At 45.1% G+C, this 21,268-nt stretch overlaps 1 protein-coding gene across 4 annotated transcripts in view; it reads left to right on the top strand.

The window, feature by feature from the left end:
• Positions 1 to 19,229, top strand: part of LOC143039561 (leucine-rich repeat serine/threonine-protein kinase 1-like) — a 154,446-nt gene extending 135,217 nt beyond the window's left edge. For all 4 annotated transcript variants that reach the window (XM_076209767.1, XM_076209769.1, XM_076209770.1 and 1 more), the window contains 13 exons: positions 93 to 340; positions 933 to 1,131; positions 4,484 to 4,693; positions 5,377 to 5,628; positions 8,071 to 8,212; positions 8,696 to 8,805; positions 8,981 to 9,103; positions 13,471 to 13,672; positions 14,193 to 14,391; positions 14,610 to 14,867; positions 16,649 to 16,857; positions 17,031 to 17,164; positions 17,298 to 19,229. In XM_076209767.1, coding sequence (XP_076065882.1) covers positions 93 to 340; positions 933 to 1,131; positions 4,484 to 4,693; positions 5,377 to 5,628; positions 8,071 to 8,212; positions 8,696 to 8,805; positions 8,981 to 9,103; positions 13,471 to 13,672; positions 14,193 to 14,391; positions 14,610 to 14,867; positions 16,649 to 16,857; positions 17,031 to 17,164; positions 17,298 to 17,729 — 2,718 coding nt within the window. In that variant the 3' untranslated portion in view covers positions 17,730 to 19,229. The remainder of the gene's footprint in view (positions 1 to 92; positions 341 to 932; positions 1,132 to 4,483; positions 4,694 to 5,376; positions 5,629 to 8,070; positions 8,213 to 8,695; positions 8,806 to 8,980; positions 9,104 to 13,470; positions 13,673 to 14,192; positions 14,392 to 14,609; positions 14,868 to 16,648; positions 16,858 to 17,030; positions 17,165 to 17,297) is intronic.
• Positions 19,230 to 21,268: the final 2,039 nt, after the last annotated feature.

Here is a 21,268-nt window from a genome sequence, read left to right as displayed (position 1 = left end):
TTGTGGTTCTGTAAGCTTTACAACTTTTATCTGTATGTAATTACTAACTATAATTTGTTCCTTTTTTTATCCCCTTTTTTTTTTTTGCATAGAATATAGCTGCTGGGGCACACAACATCCATGGTGTGGCAGGAGCTGGCAGTTTAACTAGTGGTAGTGCTGTAGGTGGAAGTGGGGTGAGTAGTAGTGGAGGTGGAACTGGCAGTGGAACTGGAGGAGGTGGAAGTGGTAGTGCCGGTGGTAATGTGTCCCCTCAATTGCCACGACGTAGCTGGGGTTCCCGAGAATCGTACACCTCCGACGGAGACAGCGGAGTTGGGCCTGACTCTGCAGCTTCAAGGTGAGACCATTACAGTAATCTTTTAAATCCAAATGTTAGTTCTTTCAATGTGTAGGTTTCCTTCAACTGAACCAAATGCCACAAGACAGTCAGAATAAGGTGGATATACATGTTTATCAAAGGATCTTTCCCCCCTTTATGGGAGGAGTAGCCTATTCAGACTGTACATCCACCCCTCACCCATCTGAAACCAATTCATCCCCCCATCCATCTTAGCACCTTATCAATAAAGGGTCATCCCTGTCCCCTGCCATACCAATTGGATCAAAGACAATGTAGTGAGACACAGCACCTCTACAGCAGGGCCCAACAGCCAGTTTGAGGGTTGCTGAATAAATTATTATTTGCAGTGAATTCAGATTGTAGTGGATTGGGGATGAAAAGGGTGAGGATTTCTCTCTCATTTATAGTTATATCGCTATGTTGGAAGTAACATATCAGTTGGGAAATGTAGTGCATTGCATATACATGTAAATCATGGTAAATCATGCATTAAAAGTAGTCTGACCCCCTTTTTTTCCATAAAATTGTTACCAAATTAGAAATGTATGCACTATTTCTCATGTTTGTTTACCAATACCACCACCACCAGTCGAAAGCCGTCGGCCGAAGGACGACCCGATCTTGACAACTCACGGCGCAGTGATGCCGAAAACATGTCCGGCCAAGAAGTGACTCCTGTTGTATACTCCTTCATGGTTGAAGAATGTATCCTGGCAGCTTACTCAGCAAGATCAGTGTCATGTCCCCTTCACGCTGATCTGCTCCTTGCACAGATTGCACCAGATACTGTAAGTGAAGAACACAAGTGCTGTGAAATTTTGGACTGTTGTGTGTGTGTGTTGTGTAAGTGCAGGACTATTTCTAAGTCAGTGGCTGAAAGTTGTCTTCTCACATTTGAAAAAAGTGTAATAAATACAGTTAAAGTTAGTAGAGAAATATTTGGTCCAGTCCAGGAATTGAGTGTCAGCCCCTCAGGGCTACACCTTCTGATGGGTTTTGAAAATTGGCAGCTTTGTTGTCCATCTTGCAGGACCACCACGTGTAGGTAGGCTAGTGTCAATGGGCTACCCCTCTATGTGAAAGAGAGGGCACTGTCAAGTTTTGAAGATGGACAGTGTTTGCATGCAAAGGCAACAGTGAAACGTAGGAGGGGACGATTTACACGTGTATTAATCAGTGGGTTATGCGTACATGGGAGTGCTAGGCGCACATGGGAAGACAGACGTATATGGACTGACGTGGGGGCAAAGTCGTTCGCTACACAGGGGGAAGACGATGCCACACCTAATATAAGTATGAAAAGGGGCCTTGTTGGCTGTAACAAAGGGTCTTTGTATAGGAAGCGTCACAGCTGGTCGGGCCACGCCGCAACACTATGGTACCCTACTCTATGCTAGTATCCTAGGCCAAAACATTATATCCCCCCCCCCCCCATCGCGCTCGCAGGACCATCGCGAGAGGTTTGCCTATTGGCGAACCGAGGCGAGCGGAGGGGGGGGGGATCCGCACACGAGGACTGCAGGTCCTCCACCGAGGGACGGGACACAACGGGGGCGTGGGGCGTATTCAGGGGCCAATGGGCGCTTCCGTAGGGCGGCAGGGATGACGCTGTGCTGGCCGCACAGCGTCATTTCCTCGTCGGCGGGGACGGAGTTTGGTAGGACGAAGTGGTTGGACGGGAACCCGGAAGACATACAAGTAAGCAGGTGGCCGTAGGCGGGGTTTATCCGTGCCACGGCCTGGAGTGTCGGCGGCGGGCGACAGGTCGTCTCCGCGAAGCGGTGGCGTTGCCGGTGACGACGCTACTGACGTGAGGATGGGGATGAACGGACGATGGTCCGTCATCAACGAGAAGTGGGGTAATCCAACCGGATGTGGTCTGCATTTGGACGCGGCCCAGATGATAGCAAACATCTCCAATGCTTCGGCGCCCGTCAGGAACCGCGAGCCACACTGGACGAGACGTAAGTACCCCTGACCGTGGTTTTGGAGGAGGGCGTACCCGATGCCGTAGAGGCGCGACGCATCCGTCTGAAGTACCACTGGCAGGGCGGGGTCGAAGGACGCCAGTACGGGCGGCGACGACAGAGCTCGCCTCACCGACAGGCGTGATGATACTTTGCTGCATCATGGAGTCGAAGTTTTTCCTTCACTTGATCCTGAAATGCGAACGGTATCGCCCTGGGAGTGTGGGCGGCGAGAGGCGTCGCGTCGGCATTCAGGTGGATTCTCATGAGGGGACTCACCATCTTTCCTAGGGGGGGGGCGGTGCGGAGGTCATCCTTGGAGACAAACACTGTCCATCTTCAAAACCTGACAATGCCCTCTCTTTCACATAGAGGGGCAGCCGGTGAGCTGTCAATGGGTAGCGCTAGCTCGGCGCACCCGTTCGCGTATGTCACCGCTAGGATAGGCTTTGAGAAGTCATGCGGGACTATGGTCAACTCCCGACAGTGGCCGAAAGAGGAGGGGTGCTTGGACCTCCTCGTGCGTGAACCCGTATGGCGGCGGTGCAGTCTCTGTCTCCGGGCGTCAAGGTATCCCGGAAGCATCCCATCGCGGGGCACATGTGAGATATGATGGCCACATACGTCGGCGCCGCGGCTATAAGTTGGCTCTGGATAACCCTTACATGCCTAGGTGCCGAGGGCCTATCTCCGTGATGTCCGCATCTGTGTCAGGCAGCATAAGCAAGCTCGAGGACACATGACAAGTGACGGAGGGCAATTGGAAACGTCGGACACCGGGCGGCAGGTGCCAACCGTTCCGGGGGAAGGTGCGGCGAGGGGGGTGGGGGGTGGCGGCGCTGAGACGGGGATGCGTGTGCCTGGCGTGGAGCCCTTTGGCATGCCGATTACGATACATGCGTGCCGGTCCTCCTTGGTATCCGAGACTGTCACCCACAATGCCTCGTGTGAGCGGCAGTTAGACACTACCTCCTGCAGTGACTTATTGCAGCAAGGGAGCTGAGGCGTTGTACGAGTTCCTCGGCTAGGTAGGCGTGGCCTGCGTGTGTCGACTGGACTCCATGCACGGATTGCGGTCACGGCTGGTAGAGCTTGGCGAGGAGGTTCAGTATCCATGGGAGTGGGATGAAAGGACCCTTTGTTCGCACCACTGCGTGTCCACAAAAGCGCGTCACACTGCCGCACGGCATTTCACGGTCCAGCATGTACAATGTTGGACGGCACTGCATTCACGGTCCAGTACGTACACTGTCGCCTATTCGTCTTGTTCCATCAGTGCTTTGTTCACGTACGCGCCACCGATTCGCTTATCATCCCATGTTTCACTGTTGCAAATTTCAAGTAATCCTACTCACTGCGCCATGTTTGCATGTAATCCTGCATGCAGAGGCAACAGTGAAGCGCAGGGGGGATGATTTACGCGTTTATTAATCAGTGGGTTATGCGTACATGGGAGCGCTAGGTGCGCATGGGAAGACAGACGGATATCGACTGACGTGGGGGCAACATCGTTTACTACACAGGGCGAAGACGATGCCACACCTAGTTTAAGTATGAAAAGGGGCTTAGTCGGCTGTAACAAAGGGTCCTTGTACGTAAAGCGTCACTACTGGTTGGGCCACGCCACAACACTATGGTATCCTAAGCCAAAGCACTATACCACTGACAGTAGGGAAATGAATCTACTGTGTCTGTCTCACAGGACCACTACTTACAGGTACCTGTTGTTGGTCCCTAATGAAGGGAAGAACATAACTTCCTGAATGTAACCATGGTACGGTAATGTTGATAGGATTATGATGAAGTAAGGAAAGGGTAAAGCAAGGTGGAGTGAAAAGTTATTGAATTGATATGACCCCATAAATTCATAGGATTGTATGCTAAAGGGAACTATTAAATGGATGATGTATGATTGCCTTATCTCTATTAGAATATGTAAAAAAGTGCAATTATGAAGTTAAACATTTTGATATGAAATATATATATTTTTATATTTTATACACATATTTCTAGTGTCATTTTAGAGAGGTTATCTTGCTCCTGATACAGAAATTCATCTTTTCATCCTTATCCAGATATATCTTGTTGCACACTTGTTTATGTATATGTAGTGTGGCAACACACATTTTCCTTGTACTTGTACAAAGATTCACATGTTTTCATCCCTATCTAGGTGTTCCTAGATCTTGGCGATCGTTTCTTGATTCGACCAGAGGTGATCAAGCAGGGTAAACTACTAGGCCGTGGTGGCTTCGGCTTTGTTTTTCAAGGGTCTTGTCGGCACCGTGGTGTCACGGGAGCACAGACTGATGTAGCCCTGAAGATGCTTCAACCTGTTGACCCAGGACCCAATGCAAGACAGAGTGCCATAGTCGCTTACAAGGTAATCTAATGATTCTTCATGTTGTGGACATTATTATTCTATATACCAAGGGCTTCTTCTCCCTTATATGGGAGGTAGCCAAGTCAAGGCACACACTCACATTATTATAGCAAAAATAATTAAAATAGGGTTTTGCTTCTGCTGAACAAAATTATCTAAGGTTAGTCAGGAAACTTTTGTAAAGTCTCTTGATATGGATAGGGTACCCATGATTACAAATACTTGTAGCTAACTTAATTCTGAGTCTTTCTCTCATTTGAATAGAATCATCTGACATTATACAGAAAAAATAATTGAAATTGCCCTGTAGTGTGTTTAGGCTGGCTACCTCCCTTATAAGAGGGAAGAAGCTTTTCGGCATCCAGATAGTATGGGATAATGTGAGGATGTTTTGGTGTCATTCCCTGAGCTAGATATAAAATTTTGAATTCTAACCAAACTACAAGTTGTGGAGTGCAACGTTGTAGCAAAGGGGACCTTAAGACAAAAGTATTGTTGTTGTTGCTGGTGTTATTGATTAGCCCTCAGTGTCAGTGGGTTATAACTGGGGTTATGGAGGGAAGGTCAGCTTGTAATGGTGCTCCACATATATGTTGTGATCGTGCCAGCATACTGCCAATTCAAACCATTATGTAAATGTCTAGAAGAAACTGTAAAATAATTACGATAATTTTACGTTTCAGGCAGCACAAAGTAAGTGGGAACGTGATCCCCTACAGTATGCATGCAAGGCATACTGTTCTGCACGCCAGGAGGTAAACATCCTTCTTGCCCTCCGTCATCCTCACATTGTGCCTCTGGTTGGGGTGTGTCCTCGACCACTTGCCCTGGTGCTCGAGTTGGCGCCCCAAGGAGCCCTGGACCAATGCCTCAAACACTATCGTAGGTCGGGGGCAAGGCTTACTCTTCATACCTTACAAGCTGTCATCCTTCAGGTGAGATTTGTTTACATATTCATTTGCTCTCATATCTTTATATCTCTTCCCTAGGAGACTTATGGTCTCACCCTGAGGCTGTTACCAGTTTCCTGGAGACTGCAGATATATGATTTCCTTATATCTACAATCTACAATGCATGGACCAAGTCTGGACTCTCAGTATCTATGCATGGGATATATTTACACAAGATTTACAAAGGATAGAAAACATACAAGAAATATGCGATAAAGAAATGAAATGTTGATGCAAGTTGATATGGTCATATGGCACTGACGAAAGGAGAGGTATCTATCGTTTCTGCAGGTGTTTGGGCGTAGTCTGAAATGCCTGGCTCTCTGGTCACTGTTCAGATCGGATGACAACAGAACGTCTCTTGGGAGACAGATCCAAACACAATGGAGAATCCTTTGGGAGTCAGATCCGAGCACAATAGAGGGTTCCCTGAGAGTTGTCCAGAGACACATGAGTTCCTTCCTTTTCACACCACATGTGTCCGTGTGCAGCTAGACATTTAAATGGTTGACTCTTCCTTTCAATCATCTTGCAACAGATAATATATTTACAACTGGGAACACAACATCACATGTTGATTTTGCAGTTTAGCAATGTTCGAGCAGGTGTCTAGCTGCTCAGCCCAGCTGACCACATGAGATCAGATGTGCTTGGCCCAAATGACCACTGTAAGGTCAAACACAAAGGGTCCCTTGGGAGTTCTCTGAAATTGTCGGATGTTGTATCCTGTACTATGTATGTGCAAGTGTATGCACACCAGACACCTAAAGGATTGAATATTCCCTTCAGTCATCTAGCAATAGTCTGAGCAAGGCTTCCATGAAATGAAACCTGCATCAAGCCAAAGTTCATCCTTTAGATTTATTTATGTATTGTTTTATATTATTATTATTATTATAATATTGTAAAGAATGAAGAAAGATTAGTAGAAGAGGTGTGGAAGGCAGAGGTGGATGGAGTGAACTTCAGGGGGACAACCAAGGATGAGATGAATGGATGGAGTGAAAGGGGCATTGAGCAAGAGGGGAATGTCTGTTGAGCAAGGAAAGAAGAAGGCAGGATATAGGAGTGAGAGGAGAATGGTTGTGTATTGATGATACTGAGATGCAAAGAAGGGAGGGAGTGGGGGATGGGGAGAGGTTAGGGAGTGGTTATGTGTGAATGATATTTTGACGCAGCCCCAAGGGATTTCTCCCCGTCTTCTTTTGTCCTGCATGAGGGGATGAAGAGGGGGTTTGCCAATTAAGGAAACTGGCCTTGTTGTGGATGTGCTGTGTTTTGCTGCATTGCTTCTGACTCAGGGCAATTGGCAGGATACAGGGATAACCCATCATCCATGAGGAGCCAAGATGAGAGGGAGGAGGAAAGGGTGGTGGATGGGAGTGGAATGGGTGGGGGTGAAGTGGGTGGGAATGGGCATATGCCTTTTGGCTTGGCTACCTCCCTGGTAAGGAGGAAAAAGCCCTTGGTATATACATACACACATATACCAAGGGCTTTTTGCCCCATACAAGGGAGGTAGTTGAAGTCAAAGGCAATCCTTTTCCACCCATTTCATCCCTACCTACTCCACTCCCATTCACCATACCTCCCTCCCCTTTTTTTGGCTCCTCCTAGATGATAGATCATCCCTACAACTCACCCACTGCCCTGGATCAGAAGCAATGCAGCAAGACACAGCACATCCACAACAAGGCCACTTCATTTAATTGGCAACCTCCCCTCACCATCCCCTCAATAAAAGAGAAAACAGGGAGAATTCCCTTCAGGTTGTACCAGAATATCATTTACACATACTCTCAACCCCCCCCCATCTCCCACCCACACCCTTCTATGCATCACAGCATCATCCATACACAACCATTCTCCACTCATCCCTATCTTTTGTCTTCTCCCTTCCTTCCACAACAGACAACCCCCTCTTTGCCAACAGCCCTTTTACTCCATCCATCCATCGCATCCTTGGTCACCCCCTCATGTTCACTCCATCCACCTCTGCCTTCCACACCTCTTTCACTAATCTTTCTTCACTCGTTCTTTCCATGTGTCCAAACCATCCCAATACTCTTTCATCAGCCCTATCTTCCAACTCCTTTTCCACCCCAGCTCTCCTCCTCACCCCTTCATTTCTCACTCTAACCAGCTTAGTAAACCCTACCAACCTTCTCAGATATTTCATCTGAAACACATTTAAACTCTTTCTCTCTTATGTTCCATGTTTGTGCCCCATACAGTGCTTGGTATATAGGTTAATAGATTTATTTATTCTTATTTTTTATTTATTTATTTATTTATTTCTATTCTATTTTTTTTTTTTTTATATATTAACCAGAGTAAAATCCGTGAAATAAGCACTCATGAAAAGGGTCAGTACCCACAAAGTCCTCAAGAAATTATCATAACAATAAGTTTTATCGTTTGAACAGGTTGCAAAAGCTCTGGAGTACCTTCATGGTCAGCATATCATCTACAGAGACCTCAAGTCAGAGAATGTGTTGGTTTGGGATCTACCACCTCCATTCCATCACGATCCCTATCCTAGAGTGGATGTTAGAGTAGCTGATTATGGTAAGTTTGTTGTCTATTTCTATATTGTCAGGAATAATGTGTTCAGTATCAGGAAGAAATAACAAGATTCTTTTCCATATATACCAAAGGATCTTTTTTCCTCAAAGCATACACCCACACCACACCCTTCCAAAAGCCTTTCATTGCTCCTCTCATCTTAGCATCCTTTGACATCTACGTTTTTTCCAATTCCTCAAGTATAGTTACTTCTTACAAATACAGAACGAGATCAGAAGTGTATAGAGTGAGCTTGAGAGGAATGACTGAAAATGAGACAGATGGATAGAAAGGAGTGGGTTTTGGATGCACGTGGAATGTCTGCCAGGCAGGGAAGAAAGGTTGCAAAAGATAGGAGACAGCAGAGGAAGATTCAAAGTATGGGGTATTGGTATAGAGCTTTCTGTAGTAAGGGGGGATTGTTGCATTGGTTTGTAGTGCAAAATAGCTTGTAAGTTTTCAAATTCATCTTTTGCTTTTTTGCAGGCATCAGCAGAGCAAGTTTGCCAACTGGAACAAAAGGTTTTGGAGGCACTGAAGGTTTTATGGCTCCAGAAATGATGAGACACAATGGAGAGGAAGAATATACAGAAAAGGTACTTTTGCTTCTTTATCTTCACAAAAATTGTAGTCATACATACGTACATATACCAAGGGCTTTTTCCGCCTTACAAGGGTGGTAGCCAAAGTCAGAGGCATAAATCCATTCCCACCCATTTCATCCCCATATACTCCACTCTCATTCACCACCCCTCCCTCCTTCTTTTCCAGGTTGACTGTTTCTCATTTGGAATGTTCATGTACGAACTGTTGACAACTCACCAACCGTACGAGCATTGCGACAATGTCAAGGAGCATGTACTAGAAGGGGGACGTCCTGCACTCACACATCGGGTCAGTATCACTTTTGAAATTTTTTAATACCTCAGCAGAATGAATACATATATACAAATACCAAGGGTTTTTCCCCTTTACAAGGGAGTTAGCCAAAGTCAAAAGGCATAATTCCACTCCCACCCATTTTATCCCCACCCACTCCACTCCCATTCACCACCCCTCCCTCCTTCCCTCTTTTCTTGGCTCCTCCTGGATGATAGGTCATCCCTGCATCTCATCCATTGCCCTGGGTCAGAAGTAATACAGCAAGACACAGCACATCTGTTGCAAAGCTGTTTCCTTTAATCAATGACCCCCACTCTCCATCCCCTCATGCTGAAAAGAGAAGATGGGGGAGAAATCCCTTTGGGCTGCGTCAAAATATCATTTATGCATAACCACTCCCTAAAACTTTGTATCCCCCACCCACTCCCTTCCATGCATCACAGCATCATCCATACACAACCATTCTCCACTCATCCCTATCTTCTGTCTTCTCCCTTCTTCAACAGATATCCCCCTCTTTCTCAATGCCCCTTTTACACCATCCATCCGTCTCATCCTTGATTGCCCCCTCCTGTTCAGTCCATCCACCTCTGCCTTCCACATTTTTTTTACTAATCTTTTGTGGAAAGGTTTGATCCACACTTTGGAGGCGATGCTGATCCACACTTTGGAGGCAATGTGAGTAGTGGAGCAAGTAATGGAGGTGATGTGAGTAGCAGAGCAAGTAAAAGGCTGCTTTGTTCTACAGATTTACTCTAGTAAATCATAGCCAGTTGCCTTGCCCAGAGCCAGTTGAGATCTGCACTAGGAAGCAAGGCAATTGACCACAATGGTTGCCACTACATCAAATTTTGGTTGTACAGTAATTTTTACAATGTGACAGAAGTAGATATTTACATGGTTGGGTGATACACTCAGTATTAATTAAAAAATATTTATAATCATGATACATAGAAAGGAGCAGGGCATATTTTAATCATACATGGTGGAAAAATAAAATATAAAGATAATTCCTTCTGTGGACATACACTTCTCAACGGATGCATCTCGTGCGGACCAGGTGTTCCCAAGAGGTCAGGGTCATGTTGACTTAATTCCAGTTAAGTGGCCTCTGGTGAGGTTCTGATTGGATCTAATGCTCAACAGCAGTTTGATGCTGCTACTGCAACATACACAACATCATATGCTTGATATCTATCTTCTCGTAGTGTGCCGTCCTGTGATGTGTTGTTTTGACATCCTGTGACATGTAATATATCTTCTTCCAACACTTTCTTCTCTTATTCTTTCCATGTGTCCAAACCATCCCAATCCTTTTTCATCAACCCTATCTCCCAACCCAAAAATGTACATACATACATATACCAATGACGTTTTCCCCCTTACAAGAAAAGTTGCCAAAGTCAATGGCATAAATCCACTCCCACCCATTTCATCCCTACATACTACACTCCCACTTACCACTCCTCCCTCCCTCTTTTCTTGGCTCCTCCCAGATGACAAGTCATCCCTGGATCTCGCCCACTGCCTAGGGTTAGAAGTAATGCAGTAAGACACAATACATCCACAGCAAGGCCACTTCATTTAATCAGCAACCCTCCCTCTCTGTCCCCTCATGCAGAAAAAGAGAAGATGTGAAGAAATCACTTTGGGCTGTGTCAAAATATTATTCACACATACTGCCTCACCCCCACATTCCCCACCCACTCCCTTTCATGCATCACAGCATCAATCGTACACAACCATTCTCCACTCACCCCTATCTTCTGTTTTCTCCCTTCCTTCCTCAACAGATATTTCCCAATTTCACAGTGCCCCTTTTACCCCATCCATCCATCTCATCCTTGGTCACCCCTTCATGTTCATTCCTTCCACACCTCTTTTACTAATCTTTCTTCACTCGTTCTTTCCATGTGTCCAAACCATTCCAATACTCTTTCATCAACCCTATCTCCCAACTCCCTTTCCAACCCCACTCTCCTTCTCACCTCCTCATTTCTCACTCTATTCAGCCTAGTAACCCCTACCATACAGCTCAGGCATTTCATCCCAAACACTTTTAAGCTCTTCCTCTCTTATGTTCCATGTTTCTGTCCCTTACAGTGCTGTTGGCACAATCACTCCTCATACAATCTTCTCTTAGCATCCATTCCCAACCCAATTGTTTATTTCTCATTACACTTTTTAATCTCCCAAAGAATATACTTGCTTCTCTCAGTCTACATTCTACCTCCACCTCTACTCCCTCTCCCATTACATTTGCCCCCAAGTATCTAAAGCTTTCCACTTCCTCCAGTCTCTCTCCCTTAATACTCACTTCCAATTTCCTGCCATCTTTTCCCCTTGTACATCTCATCACCTTACTTTTACCCACATTTATCTTCAACTTCCTTCTTTCATACACCTTAAACTCCATCACAAACTTCTTTAATCCTTCCTCTGATCCTGCTACAAGCCCAGTGTCATCAGCAAACAACAACTGGCATATCTCCCACTTTTCTCCATTTTCTTTAACCATCTCCAATTCCTAACCCATTACCCTTGTGTTTACCTCTTACACCACCCCATCTCTGTATAAATTCAATAGCCATGGCAATGTAACACATCCCTGGTGAAGTCCCACTCATTCTCTCCATTTCTACTTCTAGCACAGGCTCTACTACTCACGTAAATACTCTTGACTGCTATTAACAGCTTTCTTCCTATCCCATATATCTTCAATACCTCCCACAGTGCCTTCCTGTCTACCCTGTCATAAGCTTTTACCAAATCCTTACTTTCTCCTAAAGCTTTCTCACAAAAACCTGATCTACACAACCCCTACCTGTCCTAAAACCATGCTGTTCCTCACCAATTACCCCCTCTGTTCCTCTCCTAATTTTCTCAATCAAAACTTTTCCATAAACCTTTTAGAGTTCGAATGGGAATACTCAGTGGCAGTATTCTTTCTTCAAAAATGTATATACATATATATATACCAAAGGCTTTTCCCCCTACATAGGGGGTAGCCAAAAAGAAAAAGGCATAGAAACCACTCCCACCCATTCCATTTCCTATATATTCCACTCCCCTCCACCCTCCTCCCTCCCTTTTATCTTGGCACCTCCTGGATGACGGGTCATCTTTGCATTCTATCCACTGCCCTGGGTCAGAAGCAGTGTTGCAAGACACAGCACATCCACAGCAAGGCCGCTTCATAAATTCAGCTATCCCCCCTCTCCGTCTCCCCATGCAGAAAAGGAGAAGACAGGGAGAAATCCTTTCGGGCTGCATCAAATTTTTCTCATACATACTTCCTCATGCCCCATCCCCCACCCACTTACCCCTCATGCATCACAGCATCATCTATATACAACCCCTCTCCATTCACCCCTATCTTCTGTCCTCTCCCATCCTTCCTCCACAGACATTCTTCTCTTTTGTAATGCCCCTTTCACCCCATCCATCCATCTCATCCTAGGATGCCCCTTCATATTCACTCCTTCCACCTCTGCCTTCCACACTTCTTTTACTAGTCTTTCTTCACTCATTCTTTCCATGTGTCCAAACCATCCTAATACTCTTTCATCAATCCTATCTCCCAGTTCCCTTTCCACCCCTGTTCTCCTCCTCACCTCCTCATTTCTTACTCTATCCAGCCTAGTAACCCCTATCATACTTCTCAGACATTTCATCTCAAACACATTTAAACTCTCTTCCTCTCTCATGTTCCATGTTTCTGCCCCGTACAATGCTGTTGGCACAATCATTCCTTCATATAACCTCCTCTTGGCATCTTTTCCCAGATGTCTATTTCTCATTACACTTTTCAATCCACCAAGGCATTTACTCACTTCTCTCAATCTACATTCTACCTCCACCCCCATTCCTCCCTTTCCTGCCATGCTCACACCCAAAAATCTAAAACTATCCACTTCCTCCAGTTTCTCTCCCTTAATACTCACTTCCAGCCTGCTGTCACTCTCTCCCTTTGTACATCTCATCACCCTACTTTTACCCACATTTATCTTCAGCTTCCTTCTTTCACACACCTTCTCAAACTCTGTCACTAACTTCCTCAATCCCTCCTCTGATCCTGCTACAAGCACAGTGTCGTCAGCAAACAACAACTGGCTCACCTTCCACTTTTCTCCATTTTCTTTAATCATCTTCAACCCCTAACCCACTACCCTTGCATTCACCTCTCGCACCACCCCATCCATGTAAAGATTGAACAGCCAGGGCGACATAACACATCCCTGACGAAGTCCCACCTTTACCTCAAACCATTCATTCTCTCCATTTCTATTCCTAACACAAGCTCTACTACTCTCGTAAAAACTCTTGAATATTCATATTGAAAATTATAAAAAAGAAAATTCTTTCCCATCTTTCAACAGGAAACCCAGTATCCGGTCTATGTACTCGACCTTATGGTCATGTGCTGGTCTCAGCAACCACGAATGAGACCGTCAGCATCACAGATTGTATCCATTGCATCAGCTCCAGAGTTTACACATCTCTTAGACGTGGCCTCGCTTGACCACTCACTCAATATCATGGATGCAATCCCAGTACCTCCAAAGATCATTAAGGATGAAGGTAAGGCAGAGTATAGAAATATCTATATAAGTATAGTGATGGCTTAGCTACTTTGAAGGTTTTTGATAAAAAAATGACAGACAGATTTATGAAGTACAAGACTAAAGAATACATATATATACCAGAAGGCTCTTTCCCTCTATGTAAGTGGAATGGCCAGGTTAAACAGTACACTTGCCTAACACCCATACCTCACGTTATGCAATTTTTACATTACGCGATCCCTTCAAGAACATATCCTTCGCATAAATGAAGAAATGAAGAGTAAGCAATGATGATAGTATTTCAGTTAATAATTGTAAAAGAAAACAAAGATATTTTTGTTGTTTTATAGCCATAACACTGTATCCATGATATACAATAAATTGAGTGCTTTCCTCTGTCTCTCTTTTTTTTTTTTCTTTTCTTTTTATTCAATTAATGGTGAAGGAATTAATATATTATTGGTGTTTGTATAGCCATAATATTGCAATCATAATGTTCAGTAGATCGAGTACATTTTTCTTGTTTTCTTTCTTAGATGGAGAAGATGTTGCAGTGGAATATGGGAAGATTTGGGTAAGCCGCACATCCCCACAGTTGGATATGGTGGGAGCAGGGAACTGGGGATGGTCCTCCTACATGAGCATAGAAGGACTGCCAGACACAATAACTGCCATGTGCTGTATAGGTGACATTGTCTGGCTTGGTGACAATGCTGGAAAAATTCATGGGTACAGGTAAGTTTCTCTCTTTTTCTCTCTCTCTCTCTCTCTCTTTATGAATTTTAGCAACTGGAAAAATAGCAGAGTACTGTGTACTGTCTCCCGTGATCCATAACTCAGATACCTCTCCTGCTGCCCATCTGCCAATCTCCTTTCTAGACCCGCTTTCCTCTCTCATCTATACTGCCTCACATTGTTATCTTTGTTTAATGCTTTTCATAATCATTTTACAGCACGGCCAACCACATCCGTATCTTCAGCTACTGCCTGGAGCCCGATGCCCCACAGTCCTCACCCGTCCGTTCCTTATGTAACTTGCAAGAGTTGGGACGTGTGGCCGTGGCTCTCTGCAACGGTCGTCTCTTCATCTGTCGCTCCGATGTGACGCCAACGTCGCCAGTGCTCGGGGAAGGCAGCTTTGTCATGACAGAGTTGGCAGGCGAAACACAAGCCATTCACTGCCTAGGTTTGACACAAGTAGCTGATACCTGGTAAGGAACTGTGTTTTTGTTTGTTGAAAACTACATAAACTCTGATATAATGTTCAGATTTCACCATGTCTTCTCTTTTTCTGCATGAGGGCATGGAAGGGGGTGTTGCTGGTTAAATTAAGTGGCCTTGCTTAGGATGTGCTGTGTCTTACTGCGAGGGGTGATCAAAAAGTAATGACAGTGATACCATATATTTTCACGGTACAGAGGTAAATCCAAATAGTGGCCTACATTCCTTCAAAGTACTCCCCTCCTGCCTCTATGCAACGTTCCATCCTCTTTCGCCACTTCATGAAGCACTCACGGTACTCAGAAGCCGATATACCTCGTAGCTCTGAATTGACTGCTCACGCCAGATCTTGGATGCGATGAAACAGCTTCCCTGCGATCGCACCCTTGATCTTTGGAAACAACCAAAAATCACAGGGAGCAAGGTCAGGCGAGTAGGGTGGGTGGGGGAGAAGTGTGATCCCCTGCTGCTCCAGGAACTGCACAGTGAGGCGAGCTTTGTGGGGGGCAGCATTGTCATGGTGCAGCAAAAGACGCAATCGGCGACGGGTTGGTGCAGTCTTGGCCTGATATTCCAGGACTCGAGGAAGGACGTGATCAGTGTAGTACTGGGCTGTGATAGTACACTATTGAGGCATTACATCCACACACATTGGTCCTTGTGAATTGAAGAAGATGGTGAAAAGGCGCTTCCTGCTGCGAAATCCTTCCTTCAGAATCTGAGGTCGAGGTTCTTCATCACTCAACCACACCATGTTAGACTGCTTGTCTCTGGTGGTGAAGAAAGAAATCCAACACTCATCTCCGGTAGCTACATCTGAGAACCGTTTCGGACCATTTGGCTCGAATTCAGCCAGCCATAGATGACGAATCCGCACCCGTTCGCTCTTCTGCTCTTCCGTAAGCAAATGAGGTATCCATCGAGCACACTTCTTCCTCAGCCCTAAGTGTTCATGCACGATGTCATGTGCGCTCCCATAACTGACACCGAGCTCCAAGGATAAGAATCGAAGAGTAACAGTTGGATCTTCGTCAATGATGGCCCGCGCACGGACCATCGTTGCTTCGGTCACGGATGTCCGAGGGCGGCCAGGACGATGATCATCTTCTAGCTGCAATTTTCCGGCTGCGAAAGCTCGAATCCAGCGGGAAACAGTTTCCAGTGATGGAGTAGACTCGGGAAAAACTTGCAACAATTCCTCTCTGATCTCCGTTGTTTTTTTCCCGAGTTTCCACCTTGTGAAGGTGTAGAATCTGCAGCCTTCTTTCGAAAAATCCATGTTTCCGGTTAGAGAGGCAAACCAACAATGACGCAATCGCACAGCGCAACGATAAAATGTAAGCTAGACAAACAGCGACAAGCTCAAACATGTAACAACAGGCAACACTTACTGCCCCTTGCTCCCCGCCCCCCCCCAACACTTTATAGTCTCTCAGCTACGAGTCCGACTGTCATTACTTTCTGATCACCCCTCGTACATTGCTTCTGACCCAGGGCAGTGGGCAAGATGCAGGAATGACCCGTCATCCAGAAGGAGCCAAGATAAGAGGGAGGGAGGGGGATGGAATGGGTGGGAGTGGATTTCATGCTTTTGTTTCTGGCTAACTTCCTTGTAAGGGGGTATATGTATGTATTATCATATATTCAGGGTTAGAGAACCTCCAGCATAGACCACTTCCTCTGTGAGCAGGCTGGATAAAAATAGCAATACATGCTGTGGTAAATGAAAATAGTAAGAGGGTAATTATATAATGTTCTGTCTCCTCCACAGGTCACTTTGGTGTGGCGGCAGTGATGGACTTATGAGCGTCTTTACCATGCGCCATGATGGCTTGGTCATTGGCCAGGACACTGCCTCACATTCCACCTCGTCTACACCGCCTGCGGATTCCTCCGACGTACTTATCTTACATTCTCCCCTTGGCCAGAAGCACGTCCAGCCACATCTCCAGCACTCGCTGTGGTCGTATGTCTATCCAGGTGAGTTGGAAGCCCACAATACGTGAGGCTAAAGAATATGGAAGAGTCTCAGGACAAGGAACAGAATAGCCTAGATAAAAGGACAAGATCCCTCTTGTATAAAAAGGATGAAAGTTGTCTGTGATTGAATATCATATTGCAACTAAGTACGCTCACACATCCATTCCCTCCAGGTTGTGTAGTGTACCATTGGGATGCTGTGAAACAGAGTGTTACCAACCGTTTAGATTGTTCCAAATTGGCACCTTGCTCTGAATCCCTCCAGTCTATCAGCATTGAGGAACACCTCTCCCCATCCCATTGCCAGGTCAGTGTGGAACCAAACATGCATGGCCTAGTTTCGTAAGTACTGTGTTAATGTTGTTAAAACGGTTTACCGTTTATGCAGATTGCCTATGCCATCTGGATGTGTTTCACTTAAAGTATGTTTCGTTTAACAGGTGTCTGCTGTGGCAGTGTGTGGCAGAGAACTATATGTTGGAACAATGTGGGGCTGTGTGGTAGTTGCCGAAGCAGATTCAATGAGACCCATAACAGTGTTTAGACCGTACGAGGATGAGGTGCGAGCTATTGTGCCCTTGTCCAGTCCCTTCGATGTCCAAGAGGTCCCCATTTCCAGTGATACTTCCAGTCCAAAGGACAATACTGGCAGTAACGAGTCCTCGAACGACTCTTCCCGATCCTCTTCGGTGACGTTAGAGGAAGGGGAGAAGATCACTAGTCCTCCTCCTCTCCTGGCCACCATTGGCAAAGGATATCGCAACCTCCTTGGCCGTTATGCTCCCCTTCCAAAGTCTGCACATCCAGACCAGACAGCCAACCGCACCATGTACTGTCTACTGTGGAGAGCTCACCAGTGGATGAATTCATGAGTCACAGGACTGAAGTCCAAGCCACACTTCCTTTCGGGATTTGTATTCTTATTTTGGTTACACTACCCATACCAACTAGTGGGGTACCTCTTCAAGAATCAACAACCACCATTATGGGATTCCTGTCCATGCTTAAGAGTGATCACCACATTGTGCTCCCAAGAGACCTAGCTGACATCTCAACTTGAAGACTTTTTTGCAAAAACAAAACCACATGTTTAATTGTGTGTATCTCAAATGAGACCAAGGAAGCATTACTCCTCCATGAAACACCATGCATAGATAGTGGTGGGTAAATAATGCTGTAGTCCAGTGTCAAGTCACATTGCTTGTGTTCTCGTTGATGTAGTAAATGTATAATTGGAAAGTGTAACCAAACAATTATGCATTTTGGAAGAAATGGAGCCACACCTTTCCTTAGCCAGGGAAGTGCCGCAAGTGTACAGACACTGAAGAATGTACACATTATTTTTGCATGCAGGAGTGGCCACAGGGCACACGTTCTTAACCGAATGCAATGAGTGGTAGGTGATGCATATCTAAAGCCTTGTATGCAAGAATGAGTATAGCTCACACGTTACTCCAACAACTCCACAGTGTCATTCTGTGCATATAATCATCTGTGAAATGGATACCACAGCCAAACAAGAGTACTATGATACACACTAGTAAATCATCAGACTGCTGCAGTCCTTTTCCTTTGTGTTCAAATACCAGTATACAGCAAGTCCAAGAAGAAAGACCAGCCACTTCTTTCAGCTTGCCATCTGCTGAATACAAAAGCTTAATAGTGCTATGCTAAGAGGAGGAGGCCTTTGGTAAACAGAAAATATGAGAGTGATGTTTCACCAGTCATACAGAAGAGCCTTTTACCATATTGCGTCAAGAGGAGGAGCCTACAATTATTGAGCCACAGTTCGGACGTGTTTCCCTATAAAAAGCTCAAATGTCAACTTGTTTTGCAAGTTGCCGTAGGGTTAGTAATGGAGGGCAACATTTTGATTCACCGTTTTCTCCCAAGATGTTGAAATCAGTGATGGGGCAGTGTGGCTCTTTTTCGCTGTTTTCTCCAAGACAGTGACAGCAGTGCCTAAGTATTTTGATATACGGGGAAGAACCAAGTTTTTATTGTTTCATGGCTGTGCCTCATTACTTCCACTTTTACATGATTTGAAAAAAAAAGAGACATTTTATTATGTGTGTTGTTCATCAAGCTGGGACATAATGGAAGTATCTGTGATTACAATGCTTATTTTAGATTTCATTTGTTATATTTATTTTTTCTTTCATCTTTAATGGCGTCTAGTCATTAATGGACTGAAGGTTGACTATTCCTCCTAAACGGAGGTCTGGAGTGTATAAATACAGTTGTACAGAACCCAGGGCTGACCCAAAAGCAAGTAACCATAGACAGTGTCCATCCAATTGTAGAATGTTGACCACTTGTTCTTAAGTTATCCAGTTGTAACCATATTCTCTTAAACATGGTTGTATGGAGAATGGTCTTTTATTTCACTAAACCTTGAAACCAGGAGTGTGCCTGGGAGCTTGCCAGAGATGAGTTTCTGGTGTGAAGGCCAAGGGCGAATGCAGGTATGCACTGTTGTAATATTTGCCCCACTATCAATCAATTAAAATTGATTGATTGATACCAAAGTTTGCATGTCAAACAGTTCTTTTAGTCCTTGTCTTGACCACCCTGAGAAATAAGGGTCTCAAACTGTCAGGAAATAGATTTAATTTGGTAATGGGTAGAAACAATTTCAACCATGTAGTTAATGAATGGAATAAACTTCCTGCAGAGGCAGTGCAATGTTGTTCAGTTAAAAACTTTAAGATTCATTTAGATAAACACCTAAGCAATATGCTGTAATGCCTGCCATTTATTTTATATTATTTGTTTGTTATTATTTGTTTATTATTATTTGCTTGATTTTCATTTATTATTATCCCCTGTGGTGGGAGGAAAGAATACTGCCACCAAGTCTTCCCACTTGAATCGTAAAGAGGCGACAAAAATGGGACAGGGATTAGGACTAGGCATCCTTCTCCCTGTAGCCCCACAGGGGACATTCTTATAAAAAGGTAAAGGCATAAGAGGGTCTAGGAGTTTTCCAACCAGCACCCTATGGTTTGGGACTTTTTAATGTGTATGCATGTGGTACAGATGAGAATAAAAGGGAAGAGATAGGTAGTATGTTTGTGAGAAGAAAGATGGATGTGTTGGCTTTGAGTGAAACTAAGTTGAGAGGGAGGGGTGAGTGTGAGTTTGGGAGTGTAGTTGGGAAGTTCTCAGGAGTGAAGAGAGGATGAGGGAGAGAAGGGGTGGCTATACTAGTAAGTGAAGAGATAGATAAGTGTGTAGTGGAGTGGAAGGAGGTTTCTTCAAGGTTAATGTGGATGAAGGTGAAACTGGGAGAGGAGATGTGGGTTTTTTTAAGTGCATATGGGCCTGGTAGTGCAAAGAGTATAGAAGAAAGGGAGGCTTTTTGGATAGATTTAAATGAGTGTATAGAGGGATTAAGGAGGAACATCAATGTAGTGGCATTGGGAGCCCTTAACCCCTTCCATACGGTGCCGCATACGTAGGCGGCATGAGGAGCAAGTGGATACGCGAGGCTGCCATTTCGGCGTCCTGATTATATTTATTGTAGTTGCCCCTGTGGTTCCCAAACTTTTTTCTGTAATTTCCCCCTGCACCCAGGTCAGCTATCCAGATTTCCCCCTTCATGTTTAGCAGGGAAAGACTAGTTGAAATACATTGTGACTATTTACTAATTCATTTTTCAAATGTACAAATATACTGATAAACAGGCATTCTCTCTCTCTCTCTCAGACATGAGAAAATCCATCAGAGATTCTTTTTTAGTTAGTAGGTAGTTTAAATATTTTCCCTTGGTAGCTTCAAATTTCCCCCCAGTTTGGGAACCACTGCTCTAAGCTGTCTTCATCACATTTTCTATGGTTATCAATATTCACGGGTCAAAGAGAGAACGATCGATATAAGCGGTGACTATACTTTATGATGCGAGTATTATTACGACACTCTCTCCCTCTGGAGTAAGTTTGGGCCAAATCGGAGACATGACGGTTTTTGTCCAAATTCGTGGGTTAACCCCTTTGGTAATTTTGAGGGTCATTTTGGCCACTTGTCCCGATTGGGTCACCACCTCAGCTACAGGTGGAGGGCCACCAGGGCTCTTGCGGATCGCACTTAGATACTGCTCAGGGTAAAAGTACGGGCGCCAAGAGGCGGAAATGAGAGGGGAAATTTACACAAACACAAACAAATTTGGCTGGTGGCCACAACCTCGTCCTTGGGTCCAGGTTTCCCATGTCTACCTCGCTGTGCCGTGTGGACGACTCTCTCCCTCTGGAGTAAGTTTGGGCCAAATCGGAGACATGACGGTTTTTTACCAAATCCCTTTGGTAATTTTGAGGGTCATTTTGGTCACTTGCCCCGATTGGGTCACCACCTCAGCTACAGGTAAGGGCTCTTGTGGATCGCACTTATATACTGCTCAGGCTAAAAGTACGGG

This window comes from Oratosquilla oratoria, chromosome 26 (assembly GCF_046742065.1).
Source record: "Oratosquilla oratoria isolate Oo_2021 chromosome 26, ASM4674206v1, whole genome shotgun sequence".
NCBI lineage: Eukaryota > Metazoa > Arthropoda > Malacostraca > Stomatopoda > Squillidae > Oratosquilla > Oratosquilla oratoria.
The sequence above is the reverse complement of the archived record's forward strand: the minus strand, read 5'-3'. Positions and strand labels throughout refer to the sequence as shown.